This window comes from Salvelinus fontinalis, chromosome 16 (genome assembly GCF_029448725.1).
Source record: "Salvelinus fontinalis isolate EN_2023a chromosome 16, ASM2944872v1, whole genome shotgun sequence".
Lineage (NCBI taxonomy): Eukaryota > Metazoa > Chordata > Actinopteri > Salmoniformes > Salmonidae > Salvelinus > Salvelinus fontinalis.
In genome coordinates, this window is record NC_074680.1 from 34165870 (window position 1) to 34189919 (window position 24050).

General features: G+C 41.4%; 2 protein-coding genes across 4 annotated transcripts; one reads left to right on the forward strand and one right to left on the reverse strand.

The window, feature by feature from the left end:
• Positions 1–4180: 4180 nt before the first annotated feature.
• Positions 4181–7763, forward strand: LOC129813060 (interleukin-17F-like). Its single transcript, XM_055865208.1, has 2 exons — positions 4181–6894; positions 7252–7763. Exons 1-2 carry the CDS (start codon positions 6662–6664, stop codon positions 7484–7486), a joined length of 468 nt encoding a protein of 155 aa, XP_055721183.1. The 5' UTR covers positions 4181–6661; the 3' UTR covers positions 7487–7763.
• A 19-nt stretch (positions 7764–7782) lies between these two features.
• LOC129813059 (stathmin-4-like) lies at positions 7783–13051 on the reverse strand. 3 transcript variants are annotated; one of them, XR_008753109.1, is made up of 7 exons: positions 12949–13051; positions 11256–11316; positions 11069–11161; positions 10627–10832; positions 10157–10348; positions 9543–9744; positions 7783–8370 (listed from the first exon to the last, which is right to left on the reverse strand). XR_008753109.1 is itself a non-coding variant. In XM_055865207.1 (7 exons), the coding sequence occupies exons 2-7, from the start codon at positions 11266–11268 to the stop codon at positions 8362–8364; spliced, it is 531 nt and encodes a 176-aa protein (XP_055721182.1). In that variant the 5' UTR covers positions 11269–11316; positions 12949–13051; the 3' UTR covers positions 7783–8361. The 3 variants fall into 3 exon arrangements, 2 of the variants coding, with proteins under 2 accessions (XP_055721182.1, XP_055721181.1); XM_055865207.1 differs by having other exon boundaries at positions 9727–9744; XM_055865206.1 differs by lacking the exon at positions 7783–8370 and having other exon boundaries at positions 8472–9744.
• Between the last annotated feature and the right edge of the window lie 10999 nt (positions 13052–24050).

The window sequence follows — 24050 nt, forward strand, 5'->3', positions numbered from 1 at the left end:
AACTGAATGTCAAACCAGTTACAGTTTTGCAACTATGAGAATATTAACTTTTACTTCAGAAAGGGCTGTAAATTACTCGCCTAAAGCTTTTGGATTTTTCTTGTAACTGAATCAAACCAATGTGTCTGGCCTGAACTCAGTCCTTTGTTGTGACCAAAGGGGAACTAGTCATGTCCAGGCCCACTATTTGGGACACACTGTGTTAGGGTTCAGCTCTGTACAGTGAACTGAATCATCCAAAACGCATCTAGATATTAGCTATCATGAATAGTTGGGAATCTACCCTTACCGTTTCGTAAATGCCAATTGATACCAAAATAATAACTACATTGTCTCGATATCATGTTGAACACGATCCGGGAGTGCAAAACCATGACAAAGCAATGTGAAATGTAAGGATGGAAACTCACAGTGCGGTCCTAGTGATCGGCATGACAATCCAGGTCAGGGGCTGGTTTTATTATGTTCTGAGTGTTGACGCGTGGGAGTATCAAGAGCGAGGATTCGTATGGTGTCTATGATTGCATAGTTGTATTATTACTGTGATACGATTTTAACTTTGCTATTTTCCCAGTGAACATTGAGTCCCCAAAAATATTTTGATATCAAATTGCAGACAGACATACATCATCATTTGAAGCATATGACCAAATTAATTTTCCCCCTGGTGGGATAATAAAGTTGATCTGATCTCTAAAAAGTCTGACTCTAATGGCTTGACAATAGCTGTTTAAACTGACATACTGTTGCTGTGACATAGATATCTTCATACCTATCAGAGCTATTCATGACAAACTCTGGCCCATAACCATACATCTTGCCACAGCTGGCTGGTTGGCTAATGTCAGTATAAAATGATTTGGCAAACACTTTGTTGAGCTCTACATAAGTGATTTCTAGGCATAGACTAGAAATCACTGGGCACTTTAAGGAATGGAACACTAGTCACTTTAATAATGTTTACATATCTGGCATTACTCATATATGTATATACTGAACTGTATTCTATACTATTCTACAATATCTTAGTCACTTAATGTTTACATATCTGGGATTATTCATCTCATGTGTATACTATTCTACGAAATCTCATTCACTTAATGTTTACATATCTGGGATTATTCATCTCATGTGTATACTATTCTACGAAATCTCATTCACTTAATAATGTTACATATCTGGCATTACTCATCTCATATGTACAGTGGGGAGAATAAGTATTTGATACACTGCCGATTTTGCAGGTTTTCCTACTTACAATGCATGTAGAGGTCTGTCATTTTTATCATAGGTATACTTCAACTGTGAGACGGAATCTAAAAGAAAAATCCAGAAAATCACATTGTATGATAAAGTAATTAATTTGCATTTTATTGCATGACATAAGTATTTGATCACCTACCTACCAGTAAGAATTCCGGCTCTCACAGACCTGTTAGTTTTTCTTTAAGAAGCCCTCCTGTTCTCCACTCATTACTTGTTTTAACTGCACCTGTTTGAACTCGTTACCTGTATAAAAGACACCTGTCCACACACTCAATCAAACAGACTCCAACCTCTCCACAATGGCCAAGACCAGAGAGCTGTGTAAGGACATCAGGGATACAATTGTAGACCTGCACAAGGCTGGGATGGGCTACAGGACAATAGGCAAGCAGCTTGGTGAGAAGGCAACAACTGTTGGCGCAATTATTAGAAAATGGAAGAAGTTCAAGATGACGGTCAATCACCCTCGGTCTGGGGCTCCATGCAAGATCTCACCTTGTGGGGCATCAATGATCATGAGGAAGGTGAGGGATCAGCCGAGAACTACACGGCAGGACCTGGTCAATGACCTGAAGAGAGCTGGGACCACAGTCTCAAAGGAAACCATTAGTAACACACTACGCCGTCATGGATTAAAATCCTGCAGTGCACACAAGGTCCCCCTGCCCAAGCCAGCGCATGTCCAGGCCCATCTGAAGTTTGCCAATGACCATCTGGATGATCCAGGGGAGGAATGGGAGAAGGTCATGTGGTCTGATGAGACAAAAATAGAGCTTTTTGGTCTAAACTCCACTCGCCGTGTTTGGAGGAAGAAGAAGGATGAGTACAACCCCAAGAACACCATCCCAACCGTGAAGCATGGAGGTGGAAACATCATTCTTTGGGGATGCGTTTCTGCAAAGGGGACAGGACGACTGCACCGTATTGAGGGGAGGATGGATGGGGCCATGTATCGCGAGATCTTGGTCGTGGCTGGGTCTTCCAGCATGACAATGACCCGAAACACAGAGCCAGGGCAACTAAGGAGTGGCTCCGTAAGAAGCATCTCAAGGTCCTGGAGTGGCCTAGCCAGTCTCCAGACCTGAACCCGATAGAAAATCTTTGGATTTTGTATTGGGTATATGTTGTGTAATTTGTTAGATATTACTTGTTAGATATTACTGCACTGTCGGAGCTAGGAGCAAAAGCATTTCGCTAGACCCGCAATAACATCTGCTAATCACGTGTATGTGACTAATAAAATCAACTACATTTTTATTTGTCACGTGTAGAATACAACAGTTACCGTGAAATGTTTACTTACAAGCCCTTAACTAGCAATGTGGAGTTTTTAAAAAGTAAATATGGAAATTTGCTGAATAAATAAAGGAAAAATAGTAACACAATAAAATAATGAGGCTTAATACAAGTTGGAACTGTACCGAGTCAATGTGCAGGGGTACGGGCTAGTCGAGATGATAATTCGTACTGTACATATTACAGTACCTTAATCGCAAGTTTGGACACCTGCTCATTCAAGGGTTTTTACTTATTTGTATTATTTTCTACATTGTAGAATAATAGTGAAGACATCACAACTGTAAAATAACACATGGAATCTTTTAAGCAAAAAAGTGTTAAACAAATCAAAATATATTTGAGATTCTTCAAATTAGCAACCATTTGCCTTGATGACAGCTTTGCACACTCTTGGCATTCTCTCAACCAGCTTCATGAGGTAGTCACCTGGAATGTATTTCGATTAACAGGTGTACCTTGATAAAAGTTAATTTGTTGAATTTATTTTCTTCGTAATTCGTGCTTATTCCAAATAGGGCAACATAAGATAGCCCTATTTGGTAGAAGACCAAGTCCATATTATGGCAAGAACAGCTTAAATAAGCAAAGAGAAACGACAGTCCATCATTACTTTAAGACATGATGGTCAGTCAATCCGGAAGATTTCAAGAACTGTGAAAGTTTCAGTCGCAAAGTGCAGTCGCAAAAACCAAGCGCTGTGATGAAACTGGCTCTCATGAGGAACGCCACAGGAAAGGAAGACCCAGAGTTACCTCTGCTGCAGAGGATAAGTTCATTAGAGTTAACTGCACCTGTGGTGGCATGTTTCTGCTTTCCCAAATGAGGAGAGTTACAAACTTCACACACCAGTCAGAGTTATACTTAAACTACATCTTTAATAATAATAATAATAATTATCTTTGCAATAGCAATTTTGACTTTCAATGATGCGCTATCTCTAATGAACCATTGAAAGTACCTACAGAAAAGTACAAAGATCTTTTATAGCCAAGATACACCCCTCTCCACTTACACTGACAAACGACAGAACTTACGAACAGTTCACAAAGGTTAAGATTTGTATGAAAGATATCTATAAAACATAGCAGACAGTTACTGATGTGTCAATAGTTTTAATTGTAAAGACCAGTGTCTGGCCCTCCTACTCCAAACTAGAACCGTCTCTCCCTGGTACGGCATAGAACAGAACCATTAGCTCATGTTATCTGGAATGCTCTTTAGGTTTAATCACCCAAAGACATCATAAATCTTCTCTGTCAGTGCTATCTCATAGAGGCCCATTCTCAGTAGAACACACACACAATAGTTAACAAAAGACTCTATTCTGTCGAGTAAAACAACCATTACAATGCAATACAAGCATTATAACATAATCTTGCAATTTTCCACGACACACCTTAGATTGCAGCCCAAATAAATGCTTCAGAGTTCAAGTAACATACACATCTCAACATCAACTGTTTAGAGGAGACTGCGTGAATCAGGCCTTCGTGGTCTAATTGCTGCAAAGAAACCACTACTAAAGGACTCCAATAATAATAAGAGACTTGCTTGTGCCAAGAAACACAAGCAATGGACATTTTACTGGTGGAAATCTGTCCTCAAAGCATGCAGATCAGCTGGCTGGTGTTTACGGACATATTCAATCGCTCCCTATCCCAGTCTGTTGTCCCCACATGCTTCAAGATGGCCACCATTGTTCCTGTACCCAAGAAGGCAAAGAACTGAACTAAATGACTACCGCCCCATAGCACTCACCTCTGTCATCATGAAGTGCTTTGAGAGACTAGGATCATATCACCTCCACCTTACCGGCCACCCTAGACCCAATTCAGTTTGCATACCGCCTCAACAGGTCCACAGACGACACAATCACCATCACATTGTCCTATCCCATCTGGACAAAAGGAATACCTATGTATGAAAGCTGTTCATTGACTAGAGCTCGGCATTCAACACCATAGTACCCTCCAAGCTCATCATCAAGCTGGAGGCCCTGGGTCTCAACCTGGCCCTGTGCAATTGGGTTCTGGATTTCCTGATGGGCCGCACCCAGATGGTAATGGTAGGAAATAACATCTCCACTTCGCTGACCCTCAACACTGGGGCCCCACAAGGTGCATGCTCAGCCCCCTCCTGTACTCCGTTCACCCACGACTGCGTGGCCATGCACGCCTACAACTCAATCATCAAGTTTGCAGACAACACAACAGTAGTGGGCTTGATTACCAACAACAACAAGACAACCTACAGGGAGGAGATGAGGGCACTCTGAGTGTGGTGTCAGGAAAACAACCTCTTACTCAACATCAACAACAAAGGAGCTGATCGTGGACTTCAGGAAACAGCAGAGGGAGCACCCCCCTATCCACATCAAAGGGACAGTGGAGAAGGTGTAAAGTTCCTCGGCGTACACATCACAGACAAACTGAAATTGTCCACTCACACAGACGGTATGGTGAAGAAGGCGCAACAGCGTCTTCAACCTCAGGAGGCTGAAGAAATTTGTCTTGTCACCCAAAACCCTGACAAACTTTTACAGATGCACAATTGAGAGCATCCTGTCAGGCTAGTACGGCAACTGCACCACCATCAAACGCAAGGCTCTCCAGAGGGTGGTGCGGTCTGCACAACTCATCACCAGGGGTCAAACTACCTGCCCTCAATGACACCTACAGCACCCGATGTCACAGGAAGCCCAAAAAGATCACCAAGAACATCAACCCCCCCCCCAAGCCACTGCCTGTTCACACCGTTACGATCCAGAAGGTGAGGTCAGTACAGGTGAATCAAAGCTTGTACCAGAGTAAAACAGCTTCAAGGCCATCAGACTGTTAAACAGCAATTACTAACTCGAGGCTGCTGCCTACATTGAGACCAAATCACTGGCCAATTTAATAAATGGGTCACTAGTCACTTTATACAATGCACTCTAAATAATGGCACTTTAATAATGTTTACCTATCTTACATTACTCATATCACATTTACAGCTGAAGTCGGAAGTTTACATACACCTTAGCCAAATACAGTTAAACTCAGTTTTTCACAATTCCTGACGTTTAATCCTGGTAAAAATTCCCTGTCTTAGGTTAGTTAGGATCACCACATTATTTTAAGAATGTGAAATGTCAGAATAATAGTGGAGAGAATCATTTATTTAACTTTTATTTATTTCATCACATTCCCAGTGGGTCAGAAGTTTACATGCACTCAATTAGTATTTGGTAGCATTGTCTTTTAAATGTTTTAACTTGGGTCAAACGTTTCGGGTAGCCTTCCACAAGCTTCCCACAATAAGTTGGGTGACCAGCTCCTTACAGAGCTGGTGTAACTGAGTCAGGTTTGTAGGCCTCCTTGCTTTTTCAATTCTGCCAACAAATTTTCTATAGGGTTGAGGTCAGGGCTTTGTGATGGCCACTCCATTATCGTGACTTTGTCCTTAAGCCATTTTGCCACAACTTTGGAAGTATGCTTGTTGTCATTGTCCATTTGGAAGACCCTTCTGCGACCAAACTTTAACTTCCTGACTGATGTCTTGAGATGTTGCTTCAATATATCTACATCATTTTCCTACCTCTTGATGCCATATATTTTGTGAAGTGCACCAGGCCCTCCTGCAGCAAAGCATCCCCACAACATGATGCTGCCACCCCCGTGCCAAACTTTTCCATTTATGTCAGCAGTAACTATGTGCACTACTTTCCATGCTGTGTGGTTACTTAGTGCTTACTAAGCACAGGATGAAAATCAATTGCAGCGTCACAGGAAGTGAACCAGGCCACTACAGTATAAAACTAACAGCATCACCTCAGACAACCAGACCAGGACCACAACACAGCAACAGAACAACCAGACCACAGTACAACACAGCAGCATCATGTTATCTACTTTAAGCTTCCAGTCTTTGACGGTAAGTGATGACTTTAGTTTCTTCAAGATATTACTGGATTTTGCCACTGGTGTCTATCAGCTGGGGAAGACATTAAAATGTGTGCTGTTTGAAAAGTAAGAGTCCCAATGAAACCTGGGGTAAAGATCCATTTCAGAGGTGATACCAGGCTACTAACAGTCCCTCGCTTTCTCAGGTGCTGTGTATGAAGGGGGTGTTGGTAATGATGATGGGGGCAGAGGCGGCCCCCCGTGCCCATCCAGAGAAGACAGAGAGCCACACACGAACCACACTGCAGACACACAAGAAGCCTACAGAGTCAGAGTCTACAGGTCCCGTCACAGTAATTCTCCCCTTGCACCTAGACCCAAATTACTTGGTTCCTTTCCATTCCATCAGACCCATTTGGAACCATTCAATCTCCCCATGGACTTACAAGTAAGAACCAACAAGTAGCTTACACATACACAATGCAAAAATCACAATACAAGGGGACATCGATACCAACACCAAGACACACACACGTTTTGTTCTTCTATCCTCGTGGGGAACTCATGTATTCATGTATTTGCATTCAAAATCCTATTTTCCTTATCCCTAACCATAATTCTAAACCTATCCCTTAAAAGCTTAAAATAGCCTTTGTCCTCATGGGGAGGGCTATTTACTACCTCCCTCCCCCCCCACACACACTGTTTTTATACCTTTCATACCTTTAAGATGCTTGCTTTGAAATAAGTATGAGACTGTGCTCTGTTGAATACATTGATCTCTAATATCATCCTCTCTCTCCAGCACTACCTATGACGATAGACGCTTTCCCCCCATCATCTCGGAGGTCAGGTGCTCTCTGAAGGGATGTCTGAACATCAAGGGTAAGGAGGACTGGAGCCTGAAGTCCAAACCCATCTTCTACCAGATCCTGGTCCTGAGGAAGGTGATGGGAAGTGGGAAGAAATGCCACTACCGGCTGGAGTCAAAGGTCATCTCGGTGGGCTGCACCTGTGTCAGGCCTACCATCAAACAGTAATGCTATTAGAGTGACGAGGTCCAGCCTGGTGGCACAGCTGGTTCGGCCATGGTGCTGGCAATATCAAGGTTGAAGGCTCAATCCCTACATGCGTAGAATGTATTGAAAGTATTTGTGTGTTAGTTTTATGTAGCTTTGGCTGTGTCATTAAAAGATTGATTTGAATAATAAAATATGGATATATTTTCTATTGAGCTTTAAATCGCACAATTGATTATGTATTGTTTATTTTGGGTTATTTAATGTATTGGATAATATGTTCGTATTTATTTAAATAAAGAAATTCACATAATCAATTCAAAACAACTATTTTTATTCCTTTTTGTCATCTAAAATGGAGCACAATTTCTGTACAGTAACAAACAACCACATCATACCCTGACCTCTGTTCATCTCAGTAGAGTTACAATGATGTTGGCTCAGACAGACTCAAGTTTACCAACCAAACTCATTAATGAAATTTGAGTTAAAACCTTTCCTGAAGGTGTGAGCTCAAAGCACAATGTGTGATATCAAAGTGGTTTTACTGAAACATACACACTCAGGCTCATGCTCATACTTACACTCACGCACATGCCCCCACTTCCCCCGGCCCTCCAATCACAAACTCCACACACACACCAATGGCATTGTCGTCACATTAGTGAGAATCCTGAGCAGAACTCTGTTTCAGCTCAATCTTTTTTGTTGTACTGGTCAGATCCTAAAACATTCCGCTTCAGTCGTTGACTTGACCACCTCTCACGTGTCATCATTAACATCTCATAGTCTCAGAGTCTTTTCTCCAAACAACTGAACCCAGAGGGCTACAGGCTGGCGAATGGCCTCCCAAAATGGCTTCCAAAATAAGTTCAGCTTGTGTTGTGATCAGGCCGTCATGACACCTACAACACAGAGTTCAGGGCAGTTAGCTAAGACACAAGCATGCGCACACGTGACTAGTGCACATGTAAGTAAACATACAAACAACAAGGATCTCTTATACTGACTTTTACTTTTTTAATTGATATAGAGTGACATATCACATACATCTGTAAGTAGTACATATACGTGCAATACAGTCTATTCTACGACTAATCACAACTACTATGTCTGCAAACATACAAAGAAACTAGCAGTACAGATGTAGGATCTTAGTTTGCCACAACAGGAAAATAATCTTGCAGCAACAGGAAATGTGATTATAATTAATGTGATTATAATTCATAGAGATTTTGTGGGTGTTGATATATTTTTCATTCGGGCAAATGAAGTCTGACATTTCAAAGTGGAAATTACAAACTTTAGAAACCTCAAACACATCTCAAGTTTGCATTTCAGCATGTTTTAGCTGGCGTATTACATTACTAGGAGTTTTAGTTAACTAAAACATCAACCTCTAAGAAAAATGACAGAGGCAATAACTTGTTTTTCTGCTCCTAGTACTGTATTATGCAGGTCAGCTGAGTTAATTCATATATTTATTCCATATCATGCCTATATCTTTCACTACTCCAGAGAGAGAATACTCTCCTTAAAAACCCATATTTTAATGTAAATTCTCAGCAACAAAAGAGGGATCAAATTAAGATCCTTAATCTGTACAAAATATGAACACTAGACTACTCACCTATTTATGTACATAAGCTGACATGCCAAAAAGTGGTGAAAAGTGTGATCCAGCATGATGTGTAGAATGCTTTAAATTTAAGTATGTGTGTCAGTGATTTTATTGACCAGAATTATATTTCCATTTCTTGCAAATAATTATGTATTCATTTTATTTTCATTTTATTTAACCAGGATAGTCCACTCAGTTACAATTTCCACTGTTTTCCAGGGAGTCCTGGGTTCATGGTCGATTATAAATGCCAAGCCTACAAAATGTGCCAATATCCACTCAGTGTGGTTTATAAATTGTGCATAGCGCTCTTATACTCCGCACTACAAAACTACAACTTGATTTTCTGTCTCTCCAGCATTGCTCTGAGGAAACCACCTCTGCCTGCTCTGAAAATAACCAACTTCCATTTTTGGCTTTTGTTGACTTATAAGCACAAAAAGATTGTATGCACACCTCCTATTCCATCACTGTGAATTCTCGTCTGTCAAACAAATCCCATTTCCATTTTAAGAAACTGTCTTTTTTTGTTGTCTTTTCTCTTCTCTCCTTTTCTCACTCAACAAAACAGAGGCCCCATGCTCTCTCTCCATCTCTCTCTCTACCCGCTCTCCTCCTTGTGCTCTCTGTTTTTCCTCACCTCCACAGCGTGCTTGTCCTGAAAGAGAAACACAGAAACCACCCTTTAGATTTCCTCTCCGTTTCATATCAGGGAAGAAAATATTGGTTAAAAGTAATGATGATCTATGGATGTTTAGTCAGTAGAGTGTATCTCAATTACATGTGTATGTCTTGATTGTTTCTCAAACAAGCTACATTAGATAGGGACAATAATAGTTTCAATTATGTTACACAGTATTCATTCTGAACTTTAATATCACAAAAAAGAACATATCTCAACTGACTAGAACTATTCTGCCATAATATAGATGATATCCATGACAGAATAAAAAAAGAGAGCTAGAGTCAGGGTTGGAGTTGATTCCACTTAATTTCACTTCCTGTATTGAGTGAATTTAAATGGAATGGACCCCAACCCTGCCTAGGGTATCAGCTGAGTGTAACTCTACCTTCTCCTGCAGGCGTTCCAGCATGGCGGCCAGGTGTGCCTCCCGTTTCTCCTTGTTGTGCTCCATGCGCAGCTCCAGACGCTCCTTGGCCAGCCGGATGAAGCTGTTGTGTTCCTCCAGGGCCTTCTGGGCCACCTCACGCTCATGTTCCCGCTTTTCTGCCAAGTGCTTCAGCAACTCAGCCTCCTGGCACTAGGGGGTGATAGAGGGGTGGAAGAGAGAGGGGTGAGTGGATAAACAGAGACCAGAGTGGGCAGAGAGCCCCACCACAATCCCTATCCCTTCGATAAAACAAAGCAGTCCCAATTAACACTTCAAGATCTTCCATCTCTACCCCAACAAACTGGGAACAGACAATTCTGACCAACATTCTGTGAGCATTCCACCATACCAATCTAGAAACAGTCAATGCTGTCTTTCTGTCTGTCTGTCTTTCTTTCCTTTCTGACCCCTGACCTTTGACCCCTCACCTTTCTCCTCTCCTCCGCGGCATCCAGCTTCCTCTGGATCTCCTCCAGGGAGGGCTCCCTGCGTGGGGGTGTGATGGCGAGGGTGTTCGGACCCCCGTCGAATGAGGGTGGCTTCAGGATTACCTCGAAGGCCTGGCCGGACCTTCTCTTGTTCAGCTCAATCACCTCCATATCCCTGATGATGCACAGGTTCAGGTCCACCACACCTGCAGAGGGCAGGCAGAGATGAAGCAAAGTGTGAGATTATATAAAGGAAGAACCCAAAGGAAATTGGGGACCAATGAAGGGGGGGGTTGCCATTTGTGTAGCTGCCATTTTTAGCGTCCTCAAAAAACAATATTATATTTATCTGATCACTGGCTCATTGACTGAACTGGCTTATATGATGTGCTGTGGGAATGGTAGGTTGATGATTGTGTTAGAATTGTGAAAAAACGTTTACCTTCTTTCTTGGTGGGCTTTTCTTTGGGTTCATGTAGGATGCAGGAACAGAAGATGGAAGCTAGAGGGAGCTCCCGCATCTTGTCTCTGTACGCTGCAGGGGTGAGAATATTAAGTGAGATCAGCATTAGTCTCTCTCTATGTCTCTCACTCACATACGAGCACGCAAGCACACACACACACAGTACCTGCAAGAGTCATTCTGCCTCTTGTTTTTCTTCTAAAGACACTGTGGTGAATCAGATATTTCTGAAAGGCGAGACAAAGAAAGTTGCTTTATCATCAGATCCTGAAATCTGCAAACACATGTTAAATCCCTGTATTGCTATAGAATCCCACTACCATTACAATAAAACTGGCCCATAGTGAGCTACTGTGAAGCCTTCATTCAAACCCACTCATCAAGAGCATTTGAGGCCCTGAACTTGTCATGAGACGAGAGAGGGAGGGGTGTGAAAGAGATAGGGGGGTGGAGGGAGAATGGGTGTGAGTACCATCTGTATTCTACCGCAGAAGTGACCTAACCATTCTCAAGCCCTCTGTCTCTCCTCGTGATAATCAGATGGACAGATCACACTCATTATCAGAGCATGATGGTACTGTATTGTTTTGATTAAACAAGGCGGGGCCTACCTAGCTTGCTCACATAACATACAGGCCTTATTGTCTACAGCAAAAAGAAGAGAGTGATGGAAGAAGAGAAAAATACATCTATTGAATTCTTGATAATAACTTAAATATTTCCATTTATGTTGGCTCCTGCTCTTCAAGCAATCACTGTGACTCACTTGTGGTACATTCATTTCACCACAAAAACAACAAAAGAATCCACACAGAGAATCTGAATATTTTCTCTCGCTCTCTATTTGTTTTTTCTCCTCTTTCTCTCCATCCACTCTCTTTATCACGACCCTCTCATTTCACATACTTACAAAGCTACCTCGCAACAGTAGCTAGGCCACTAGGCCACACAATACATTCCCCCCTTCATACCCAGGAAGAGTAGCAGCTGATTTCGCAACAGCTTGTGGGGATCCTAATAAAATACCCCCTAAAAAACTTCAGTCACGACTAGCTGTAGGAATACTGTTCCATATTGAACATTGCTGTTGTTGAGCCTGCCTACTGTGAGCATTGACTGAGAAGTAAATCCTTGAAATCAACATGCTTTTCTGACTTACACTGGCTTCCAAACCAAAGGCCCCCACACTATCTCACAGACAGGAGTGAACATGCACACACACATACACTGAGATTTCTCTCCACTATGCAGACTCACAATCTCCTCATTGCATAACAACATGCATAAAGTCATCTCAGTCATCTTGTACTGATCATCAACGTCAGCTTTCTCAGTTTAAACTGTTTTGTCAACAAGTAAAGTACTTTTTAATAAATGCATAATAAGCAATACACGAGGTATGATTGCATAAACTGCATTTATGTGAATTAAAGCCACTTTACAAAATCATCTAGGGCAGACTGTTTCTTGTAAGCATCACTACATTTCAATGTATTATCTCCACCTGTGGTTAATCTGTTCAGCCTAACACTGAGCACACACCTCTACAGCAGAGGTGATGTAAACTCCCTGTGTATCTCGGGGGATGTCATAGTCAGTGTTGCACAGAGAATGTCCATCATCTGACTGCAGCAGAGAGGCATCTCATACATACACTCAGATAGCTAAAGCCTTTTCAAATATGAAACAGCCCAATATTTAGTGAACAACAGACAGACTTAAATCAGCAAAATATACAAGAAAAGAGCTTTGGAAATTAATATAACATTGTTGAAATTAATATAATAGGACAATTATCCTGGATGCAGAATGCAACCTGCCATACTTTTTTGTTGTTTCGGTAGTTTAGATGGACTCACCCTGTGCTGAGCAATGCTGGTGGTACTCTCCTATGTCTTTATCTTGCTTCCCTCTTTCTCTACTGTTTGGGCTGTGCTCTCAGCAGCATCAGCACCACAACCAGCTATTACTGCATGACATCACCTCCTAGCCATCCCATTGGCCCAGAGGAATCCAGGCTCCTGATTGGCTGGAGAGCTGGTGGAGAGGAGGGAGCGGGGTTAATGTGGGGGAGGAATAGGCAGGGGTTAAGGGGATGTTCTTTAACCCTTTGCTGAGTGGAGGCAAGCTGCAAGGATGGCAACATCCTAAATAGTGAGAGAAACAAGATAAAGGTATTTATATAACGCATGAATTAGGGTAATTACTATTTTAGCACTTTGGTAGATCGTCTGATGGAGGGCACTGACTGACATGTATCAGTGATTTTGCATGAGCGTTGCATGTACTTTTTCCTTTGCAACGCATCAGGGCTTGACCTGGACTGAAATAGGTGCTAGTACTAATTTTGGGTGCCGGTACTCTTTATATTTAGGTGCAGGAGATCCACAATACCTTTGAGCAACAGGAGAATAAGCAGTAGAACATTTGAGGTGCCGGTATCCAGCTCCAGTGAGCTCCTGCCCAAGCAATGCAACGCATACAATGCACTCTGTACAAAAAGTTATTTGCAAAATCAGAATGAGAATAATGTTGAATGAAGAGCTGGTTGTGGCTGGTTTGAGTCAGTCAGGTTTTAGCAGTAAATGTCAGATCTATTACTGTCAGCACAGATGGATCTATGTCTCATCATCTTCAGTCCCAGAGATATTGATGTCTAGGCTACAATCACCTTGCCAACAGCCCTGTCTGGATCAGCTACCGCACACACAAGCTCATGTGTGCACGCACAGACACACTGTGTCTGGATCAACTGCGGCCTGTCAAAGGCTATTTAAAACGGTCCATCTGTTCCTCTGGTTCTCCTCCAAGTGTCTCAGTTTTAATGGTATTTAAATAAAGTTGAGATGTAAATAGACTTTTTAAATAGTGATCAATATATACACTGAGTGTAACAAACATTATGAACACCTGCTCTTTCCATGACAGACTGACCAGGTGAATCCAGGTGAAAGCTATGATCCCTTACTGATGTAACCTGTTAAATCCACTTCAATCAGTGTAGATGAAGGGGAAAAGACAGGTTAAAGCCTGGATTTTTAAGCCTTGAGACAATTGAGACATTGATTATGTATGTGTGCCATTCAGTGTGTGGATGGGCAATACAAAATATTTAAGTGCCTTTGAACGGGGGTATGGTAGTAGGTGCCAGGCACACTAGTTTGAGTGTTTCAAGAACTGCTGCTGGGTTTTTCCACACTAAACATTTTCCCATCTGTATCAAGAATGGTTCACCACCCAAAGGAAATCCAGCCTACTTGACACAACTGTGGAAACCATTGGAGTCAACGTGTGCCAGCAACCTTATGGAATGTTTTCGACACCTTGTAGAGTCCATGCGCCGATGAATTGAGGCTGTTCTGAGGGCAAAAGGGGGTGCAACTCAATATGAGGAAGGTGTTCTGTTTTGTACACAGTGTAATTTTCTTGCATTGAAGTACTTTTATTGGTTCCATAATTTAATGAAAAACACTAGAAAACATGCATGGTGTGCAGGTTTTTATTCCAGCCCAGCACTAACACACCTGCCTCACTATCAATGAGATGTGTTAGTTAGTGCTGGGCTGGAACAAAAGTCTGCAGACCCTGCAGCACTGTGGGACCAGGACTGTCCAGCCCTGTACTGACAGTGAGACACCACAACGCTAGATCCCATTCAAAACTACATGTTCCATGATGCCATGCTTGGAAGCGGTGTGTGCAACAGATAGGGTTGCAAAATTCTAGGAACTTTCAATAAATCTTTTTGGAGGATTCCCGGAATCAAGAGGGAATAAGCAGGCAATCTGGAATCCTCCAACAAGGATTTCTGGAAAACCAGGGAATTTATTGAAAGTTCCTGGAATATTGCAACCCTAGGAACAGAACACTAAGTGCTCTAAGAACATCCCAGTCACATCAGGAACACAGACTCCCAGCATGACCATGTCATCACTCAGGGTTCACAGCACAAACAGGGAGAGACTAGCTGGAGAGAAAACAGATCAAGGCAGGATATGAGAGATAAAGAGGGAGAATTTGATACAATAGGATGAAAGGAACCTGAGCCATCCACCAATTTACATCAATTAAAATATCTAAAAATTTAAACCTACATTTCTGTGTGAAGACTAACAAGCATCAATAGCAGGCAACATTAATATTGATGATTGTGCCCTCAGGGCGAGAAGTCGGCTGCATTCGAATGATGTCATAATACATGAGTGTTGTAAAGCAGGGGTGGAGGGCAGGCACTGCAGAGTGCAGGGATTCAGGAGGCAAATGAATCAAACCCATTAACACAGCACGCAGTAGAGAGAGGTGGTTTTATCATCTCAAGGTGCATTGTAATTAGACACACAGTGTTGGGGGTGCAAAGAAGGGAGGGTGCCGACACACACGGTGTCCTCATCTCCTATTCTGCTTGCACCAGCCCAGATGATGTCATGCAGCTTCATGCCAGCAGGAGAGTCGTGTGCAGAGGGGAGAATGTGAGAGACAGAGAGAGAGGAGGGGATGAGGCTTGGATGCTGATGAGAGAATGCGCCTGTGTGGGTTATGAGCAGAGGAGAGAGATACAGTGCATTTCAAAGGATGCGGAGAGAAAGAAGAGGAAGGAAAGAAAGAAAGAAAGAAAGAAAGAAAGAAAAGAAAGAAAGAAAGAAAGAAAGAAAGAAAGAAAGAAAGAAAGAAAGAAAGAGAGGGAGGAAGAGAGTGGGAGCGGTTATGTGCGGAAGAACAGAGCCACAGAATTGGAGGCAAGAAAGAGAAAGAGATTGATGGCGAGAAGATGGATGATATTGTTTTTATTACACATCTCCATTGTCTATCACTGCGTTGGACTATGCAGTCTTACCCCTGCAGAAGTGACAGAGGAAACCCATACACATTTATTCAGTGTAAAACAATGACATAAACATTCCTAGAAGGGGGAGAGGGGGATGGGAAGAGGAGGAGGCTAGGGTCGATGACGATGTGTTGCAAGGAAAGCCTAATCATCACCAGTAACACTCCAATTATGTCATTTCCAGCCAATCACGGATGCTTCTTCTTATCTTTGCAGATGCAGTGCATGTATCTGACCCCTCATCCACATAGATCACATAATGACACAGCAAACAATGAGGACAATGTCACAAGGAAAGATAGGCATTATTTAATTTAAACGTAATAATCATATACACCAGACGTCAGATGATGCAACAACAGTCATGTTTGCATGGGGTGGAGTGGAGACCCACGTGGTTTAACAGTAAATCTATATAAGGGTTGTGAGGGGAGAAGGGGGACAGAGGTTTTCAGTGCTATAACATGTTTGTAAGGGGTTGGCACAAAGGGGACATAGGTTTACGATAAAGATATTAATTTAGCTTGGTATGGTGGGACAAGTCTCTTGTTTGTGTGAAGGGGTGGGGAGGTCTGCAGTAAATCTATAAGTGCTGTTTGGGGAGATGGTGTGGGGGGCTTGTCGGTCTGTAGCGAGCCTCTGTGTAGTGGGATGATGAACTCACTGCTTCAGTCCCGTGTTGTTGACCACTCACCCATACCAAACTCCATCCACTATTCATTAGACTGTCTTCATTATTCCTCTCTCTCTCTCATTATACAGCTCTGCAGTGACAATAGAATTCAGGGTTTCAATCAATTAAATTATTATCTGAAAGAGCCTAGGGCAGGAAATAGAAGAAGAGGACAGAACAGAAGTAATATGTAATATGTATGCCGCAGCAATGCATATCATTCCTTTCATCTCCATCAGATACAGTACGAATGGATGATATGCTGTATTCCAGAGGGCCAGGTCAACACACTTCCTGAATCTACTTAAACTCCTCACACTCCAAACCCAGAGTATTATGTCATAAGGTAAGACTCAATATTGTACTGGCGGCATGAGTCATCCGGCTAAGGGAGACTGCTGGACCAAAGTTACCTTAACGATAAATCAGATGAAATCAATTCTATGACGTAAACCTTATTTCATATTTCTAATATGCCAGCGGGACAATATAATGATGTCATCTTGCAGAATGCATGTCGTCATTGGACACCACAGATATATCCTCTTCACTGAAAACAAAGCTTAGGTCTTTGTTACAACGTGAGAAATTAAACGTGAAGGCAAGTTAATGCATGAAATAGGAAGCACAAAGTTAATGTTATTGCATGAAAAAGATATGTCCGCTATGTTGTGCACAGACAAAAGCTTATATGACATTTGACCGCATTCTCTAGTCCCCAAAAAGAGTTCAGTTGTGTCAACTTGTCGTGCAAACTAGATTTCTGTAGATTGTAGTTACACCATCCTCCTCATACAGCTTTGGCTTTTTCCTTGTAGACGTGATCACTTGTAGGCGTTTTGGCATTTTCCTGCTCAGCTGTGAATTCCTCTGCCACTCTCCATATCCTGTTTTTGTTCTGTGTCTAGCGGAATTTGTAGCCCACGAGCTGTGAGGGGAGCGAATTTGTAGCCCACATCTGCTGAGCCCTTGTTAGCTGCTTTTCCTTCACTCTGCAGTCTGACTCATCCCAAACCATCTCAATTTCATTGAGGTTGGGGATTGTGGAGGCCAGGTCATCTGATGCAGCTCTCCATCACTCTCCTTCTTGGTAAAATAGCCCTGACACAGGCTGGAGTTGTGTTGGGTCATTGTCCTGTTGAAAAACAAATGATAGTCCCACTAAGCGCAAACCAGATGGGATGGTGTATTGCTGTAGAATGCTGTGGTAGCCATGCTGGTTAAGTGTGCCTTGAATTCTAAATAAATCACAGTGTCACCAGCAAAGCACCCCAACACCTCCTCCTCCATACTTTACAGTGGGAAATACACATGCGGAGATCATCCGGTCACTCACACTGCGTCTCACAAAGACATGGCAGTTGGAACCAAAAATCTCCAATATGAACTCCATACCAAATGACAAACTTCCACCGGTCTAATGTCCATTGCTCGTATTTCTTGGCCCAAGCAATTCTCTTCTTATTATTGGTGTCCTTTAGTAGTGGTTTCTTTGCAGCAATTCGACCATGAAGGCTTGATTCATGCAGTCTCCTCTGAACAGTTGATGTTGAGATGTGTATGTTACTTGAATTCTGAAGCATTTACTTGGGCTGCATTTTCTGAGGCTGGTAAACTCTAATGACCTTATCCATTTCAGCAGAGGTAACTCTGTCTTCCATTCATGTGGTGGTCCTCATGAAAGCCAGTTTTTGTGACTGCACCTGAAGAAACTTTCAAAGTTCTTGAAATGTTCTGTATTGACTGACCTTGTCTTAACCTTTCTCGCCCCGGGGTTCCGCTAGCGGAACACCCATAACATTCCGCTGCCTTCGCAGAGCGCGAAATTCAAAAAATATTTTTTAGAAATATTTAACTTCCACACATTAACAAGTCCAATACAGCAAATGAAAGAATAACATCTTGTGAATCCAGCCAACATGTCCGATTTTTAAAATGTTTTACAGCGAAAACACAATATATATTTGTTAGCTCACCACAATAGCCAAATACACAACGCTATTTATCCACCGCATAGGTAGCTTTCAAAAAACCGACAAAATATAGATATAATTAGTCACTAACCAAGAAACAACTTCATCAGATGACAGTCTTATAACATGTTACACAATTCATTTATGTTTTGTTTGAAAAATTTGCATATTTGAGGTATAAATCATAGTTTTAGACTAATTACAGAGAGCAACGTGAAATACATAAATACTCATCATAAAACATTAATGAAAAAATACATGGTGTACAGCAAATAAAAGATAAACATCTTGTGAATCCAGCCAATATTTCAGATTTTTTAAGTGTTTTACAGCGAAAACACAATATAGAAATATATTAGCTTACCACAATAGCCAAACACACAATCACATTTATTCACCGCAAAGATAGCTTTAGCAAAAACCAGCAATAGATATAAAATTAATCACTAACCTTTGGACAACTTCATCAGATGACAGTCTTATAACATCATGTTATACCATACATTTATGTTTTGTTCAAAAATGTGCATATTTAGAGCTGCAAATCGTGGTTATACATTGTGAATACGTAGCAACAATTCCCCAGAATGTCCGGAGATATTTTGGACACTCACCTAATCTGACCAAAGAACTCATCATAAACTTTACATAAAAATACTTGTTGTATGGCAAATGAAAGATACACTGGTTCTTAACCTCTACCGAGCACCTACCCCGGGTCCGGGAGCACCCCCCACCCCCCCCCCACACTGATTAGCATCGCTAGCATAGCGTCACAATTAAATAGTAGCATCTAAATATCATTAAATCACATGTCCAAGACACCTAATGAAAGATACAGATCCTGTGAATAAAGCCACCATTTCAGATTTTTATAATGTTTTACAGGGAAGACACAATATGTAAATCTATTAGCTAAACACGTTAGCAAAAGACACAATTTTTTTACTCCAACAGTTTTTTCCTGCGTCAGTAGCTATCACTAATTCGACTAAATAAAAATATATATAGCCACTAACCAAGAAACAACTTCATAAGATGACAGTCTGATAACATATTTATGGTATAGCATAGTTTTTTTTTGAAAAATGTGCATTTTTCAGGTATAAATCACAGTTCTACATTGCAGCTGCAATCTGAAATAGTGCCGACGCAGCCAGAACAATTACAGAGACCAACGTCATATAACTAATTACTTGTCTTAAAACATTTCAGAAAAAATACACAGCGTACAGATATTGAAAGCCCAACATCTGGTGAATCCAAACAATATTTCTGATTTATTAAATGTTTTATAGCGAAAACAAAATGTAGCGCTAAATTAGCATAGCCACGCCAGCCAGAACCAGCTGGGCGCCGCCGACCAGTTCACATGCACGACAGATATATGAAATAACATCGTAAATTGGGTCTTACTATTGCTGATCTTTCATCAGAATGTTGATCAAGGTGTCCTTAGTCCTGATGAGTCGTTCAATCCATTCATAATGGCAACTTTCCCTCTTCATTTAGCATAGGTACTGGTCGACTGGCACGGTTCTGTCCAAAGTAAAAAAACTCACAGAACGGAACACGGCAAAACTCCCGAAAAAATTCAAATAATCTGATTAAACTATATTGAAAAAACATACATTAAGATGATATGGTCACATGTATCAAACAAACTTCGAGACGGAGATAGTTTTCATCCGTAACGGCAGCAAAACTGTAGACAATCGCACTTCCAAATCGCGCGATTCAGAGAACCGGAAGTTGTCGGTCACGCCAAAGAAATAGGTCTTATTTCACGTCAGTACAAGATAAACAAAAAATTTCTCCTCTGACGTCCTCTTGACACCCAGAGGAAGACGAATGAAGTGTGTTTCGGGTCATAGGTGGCGTGACCATATATAGGCAGAGCGTTGAAGCGAGCATACACATCTTGCATAGTTCTTCTTGGTCAGGGAAAGTGCTGTCAAATGACTTCTGTTTCACTCAGAGACAAAATTGAAACGGTTTTAGAAACTATAGATTGTTTTCTATCCAATGGTATTAATTATATGCATATAGTAAGAGCAATAATTGAATAAGAGGCAGTTTAATCTGTAGAGGAAATTATGCTAATGCAAAAACAGCACCCCCTGTATTCTCAAGAAGTTAATGCAACTGCTGTGTTAGATTTTTTTAAATAACTTTACCACAACATACAGCTTGGGTTATTGTGAGACAGCGCTCACCAACACGGCGGAGAATAGGCATCAACATATTACACAGAAATAGGAAATAACATCATAAATGTTTTCTTACTTTGCTGAGCTTCCATCAGAATGTTGTACAAGGAGTCCTATTTCCAGAATAAATCGTTGTTTGGTTTTAGAATGTCCATTTCTTCTGTCGAATTCGCGCCACAATGCTAGCCAAGGTTGCTAACATTCCCATCCTCTCTTGGCGCAAAGAACGGAAAACTCCAAAAGTCCCAATAAACGTTGAATAAACTGATAAAACTCGGTTGAAAAAACCTACTTTATGATGTTTTTATCATATGTATCAAATAAAATCAGAGCCGGAGATATTGGCGTGTACACCGAACGCTTTTCAGAAGACAATGTTGAGCTCCCCGCGCGCCGTCGAAGACAAAGAAATTACCGGACCTGTCACTCCAAAAGCTCTTATTCGGCCTCAGATCAAGCTAGACACCCCATTCAACCTTCCACTTCCTGTTGACATCTAGTGGAAGGCGTATGAATTGCATACATAACGATAAATAAAAGCGAGTTGAATAGGCAGGCCCTGAAACAGAGCCTCGTTTTCAGATTTTTCACTTCCTGTATGGAAGTTTGCTGCCAAATGAGTTCTGTTTTACTCACAGATATAATTCACAGTTTTAGAAACTTCTGAGTGTTTTCTATCCAATAGTAATACTAATATGAATATTGTATGATCTAGAACAGAGGACGAGGCCGTTTAATTTGGGCCCGATTTTTTCCAAAGTGAAAACAGCGCCCCCTTATAGACAAGAAGTTTTTAACCTGTCTCCTCCCATTCATCTACACTGATTTGAAGTGGATTTAACAAGTGGCATCAATAAGTGATGATAGCTTTCACCTAGATTAATCTGGTCAGTCTGTCTTTAATGTTTTGTATACTCAGTGTATGTTGCTGAAAGAGTCGTGCAAAGTTGGTGGAATCTTATTCAACATGATTCACAGCTGTAATTGCTGCCAAAGGTGCTTCAAACAAGTATTCACTCTGGGGTGTGAAAGATCTACACAATCAAGACTTATTATATTTTTTATCGATATGAGAAAAAAATCTCTTTCTTTCACTTTGATAATGTGGAGTAGGCTGTGTAGATCAGGAGTGTAAAAATGTTTTTAGATTTAAATGTAAGTCAGCAAAATATGACAAATGTGTAAGGGGTGTGAAGAATTTCACTAGGCACTGTATGGTATCTGGATATGATAAAGAATATATTGGTTGTAGTCCTGGGGAGAATCTTAATTGCATACTCATCACATCCTCTCGCCTCTTTCTCAAAACCCATTGGAGGAGAAGGTCAGAGGGGAGGGACCTCTGGCTTTCTCATCCAATGTTGGTTGTTTTGCTCTAGGATGTCCACAGGCCCCACAAGACTCATCGAATGGTCCCCTGGTACCAGTTGAAAAAATGAATGGAAGTGTATAAGGTATTCATACCCCTTGACTTATTCCACATTTTGTTGTGTTACAGCCTGAATTCAAAATCTATTAAATAGCTTTGTTTTCTCACCCATCTACACACAATACCACATAATGACAAAGTGAAAACATGTTTTGAGAAAATATCTAATTTACATAAGTATTCACAACCCTGAGTAAATACATTTTAGAATCTCCTTTGGCAGTGATTACAGTTGTGAGTCTTTCTGGGTAAGTATTTAAGAACTTTGCACACCCGGATTGTACAATATTTGCCATTATTCTTTTCTGTCAAATTGGTTGTTGCTAGCCAACCATTTTCAAATCTTGGCATATATTTTCAAGCAGATTTAAGTCAAAACTGTAATTCAGCCACTCAGGAACATTCACTGTCTTATTGGTAAGCAACTCCAATGTACATTTGGCCTTGCGTTTTAGGTAATTGTCCTACTGAAAGGTGAATTAATCATCCAATGTCTGGTGGAAAGCAGACTGAACCAGGTTTTCCTCTACGATTTTGCCTGTGCTTAGCTCTGTTCCATTTTTTATTTCAACTGCCAAGTCAATTGAAGGCATTCAGCTGTACAACTGACTAGGTATCCCACTTTCCTTTCCTTAACGATTTCAAGCACACCCATAACATGATCGATCCACCACTATGCTTGAAAATATGGAGAGTGGGACTAAGTAATGTGTTGTATTGGATTTGCCCCAAACATAACACTTTGTATTCAGGACAAAAAGTGAATTTCTTTGCCACATTTTTTTCAGTATTACTTAAGTGCCTTATTGCAAACAGGATGCATGATTTGGAATATTTTTATCCTCTATAAGCTTCCTTCCTTTCACTCTTTCAATTAGGTTAACATTGTGGCGTAACTACAATGCTGTTGATCCATCTTAAGTTTTCTCCTATCACAGACATTAAACTGTTTCAAAGTCACTATTAGCCTTATGGTGAATTCCCAGAGCGGTTTCCGTCCTGTCCGGCAACTGAGGAGTGACGGACTCCATCCTAGCTGGAGGGGTGCTCTTATCTTATCTACTAACATAGAATGTGCTCTAACACCCCTAGTTCCACAATGAGATAGGGTGCAGGCCAGGCAGCAGGCTGTTAGCCAGCCTGCCAGCTTAGTGGAGCCTGCCACTAGCACAGTCAGTGTAGTCAGCTCAGCTATCCCCATTGAGACCGTGTCTGTGCCTCGGTCTAGGTTGGGCAAAATTAAACATGACGGTGTTTGCCTTAGCAATCTCACTGGAATAAAGACCTCCTCCATTCCTGCCATTATTGAAAGAGATTGTGATATCAAAATAAGGCTATTTAATGTTAGATCCCTCACTTCCAAGGCAGTTACAGTCAATTAACTAATCACTGATCATAATCTTGATGTGATTGGCCTGACTGAAACATGGCTTAAGCCTGATGAATTTACTGTGTTAATAAATGAGGCCTCACCTCCTGGTTGCACTAGTGACCATATCCCCCGCGCATCCCGCAAAGGCGGAGGTGTTGCTAACATTTACTTTACATTTACTTTACTTTCAATTGGCAAAAAACCCCGACGTTTTCGTCTTTTGACCTTCTAGTCATGAAATCTATGCAGCCTACTCATTCACTTTTATAGCTACTGTTTACAGGCCTCCTGGACCATATACAGCGTTCCTCACTGAGTTCCCTGAATTCCTATCGGACCTTGTAGTCATGGCAGATAATATAAAAAAAATTGGTGACTTTAATATTCACATGGATAAGTCCACAGACCCACTCCAAAAGGCTTTCAGAGCCATCATCGACTCAGTGGGTTTTGTCCAACATGTCTCCAGACCTACTCAC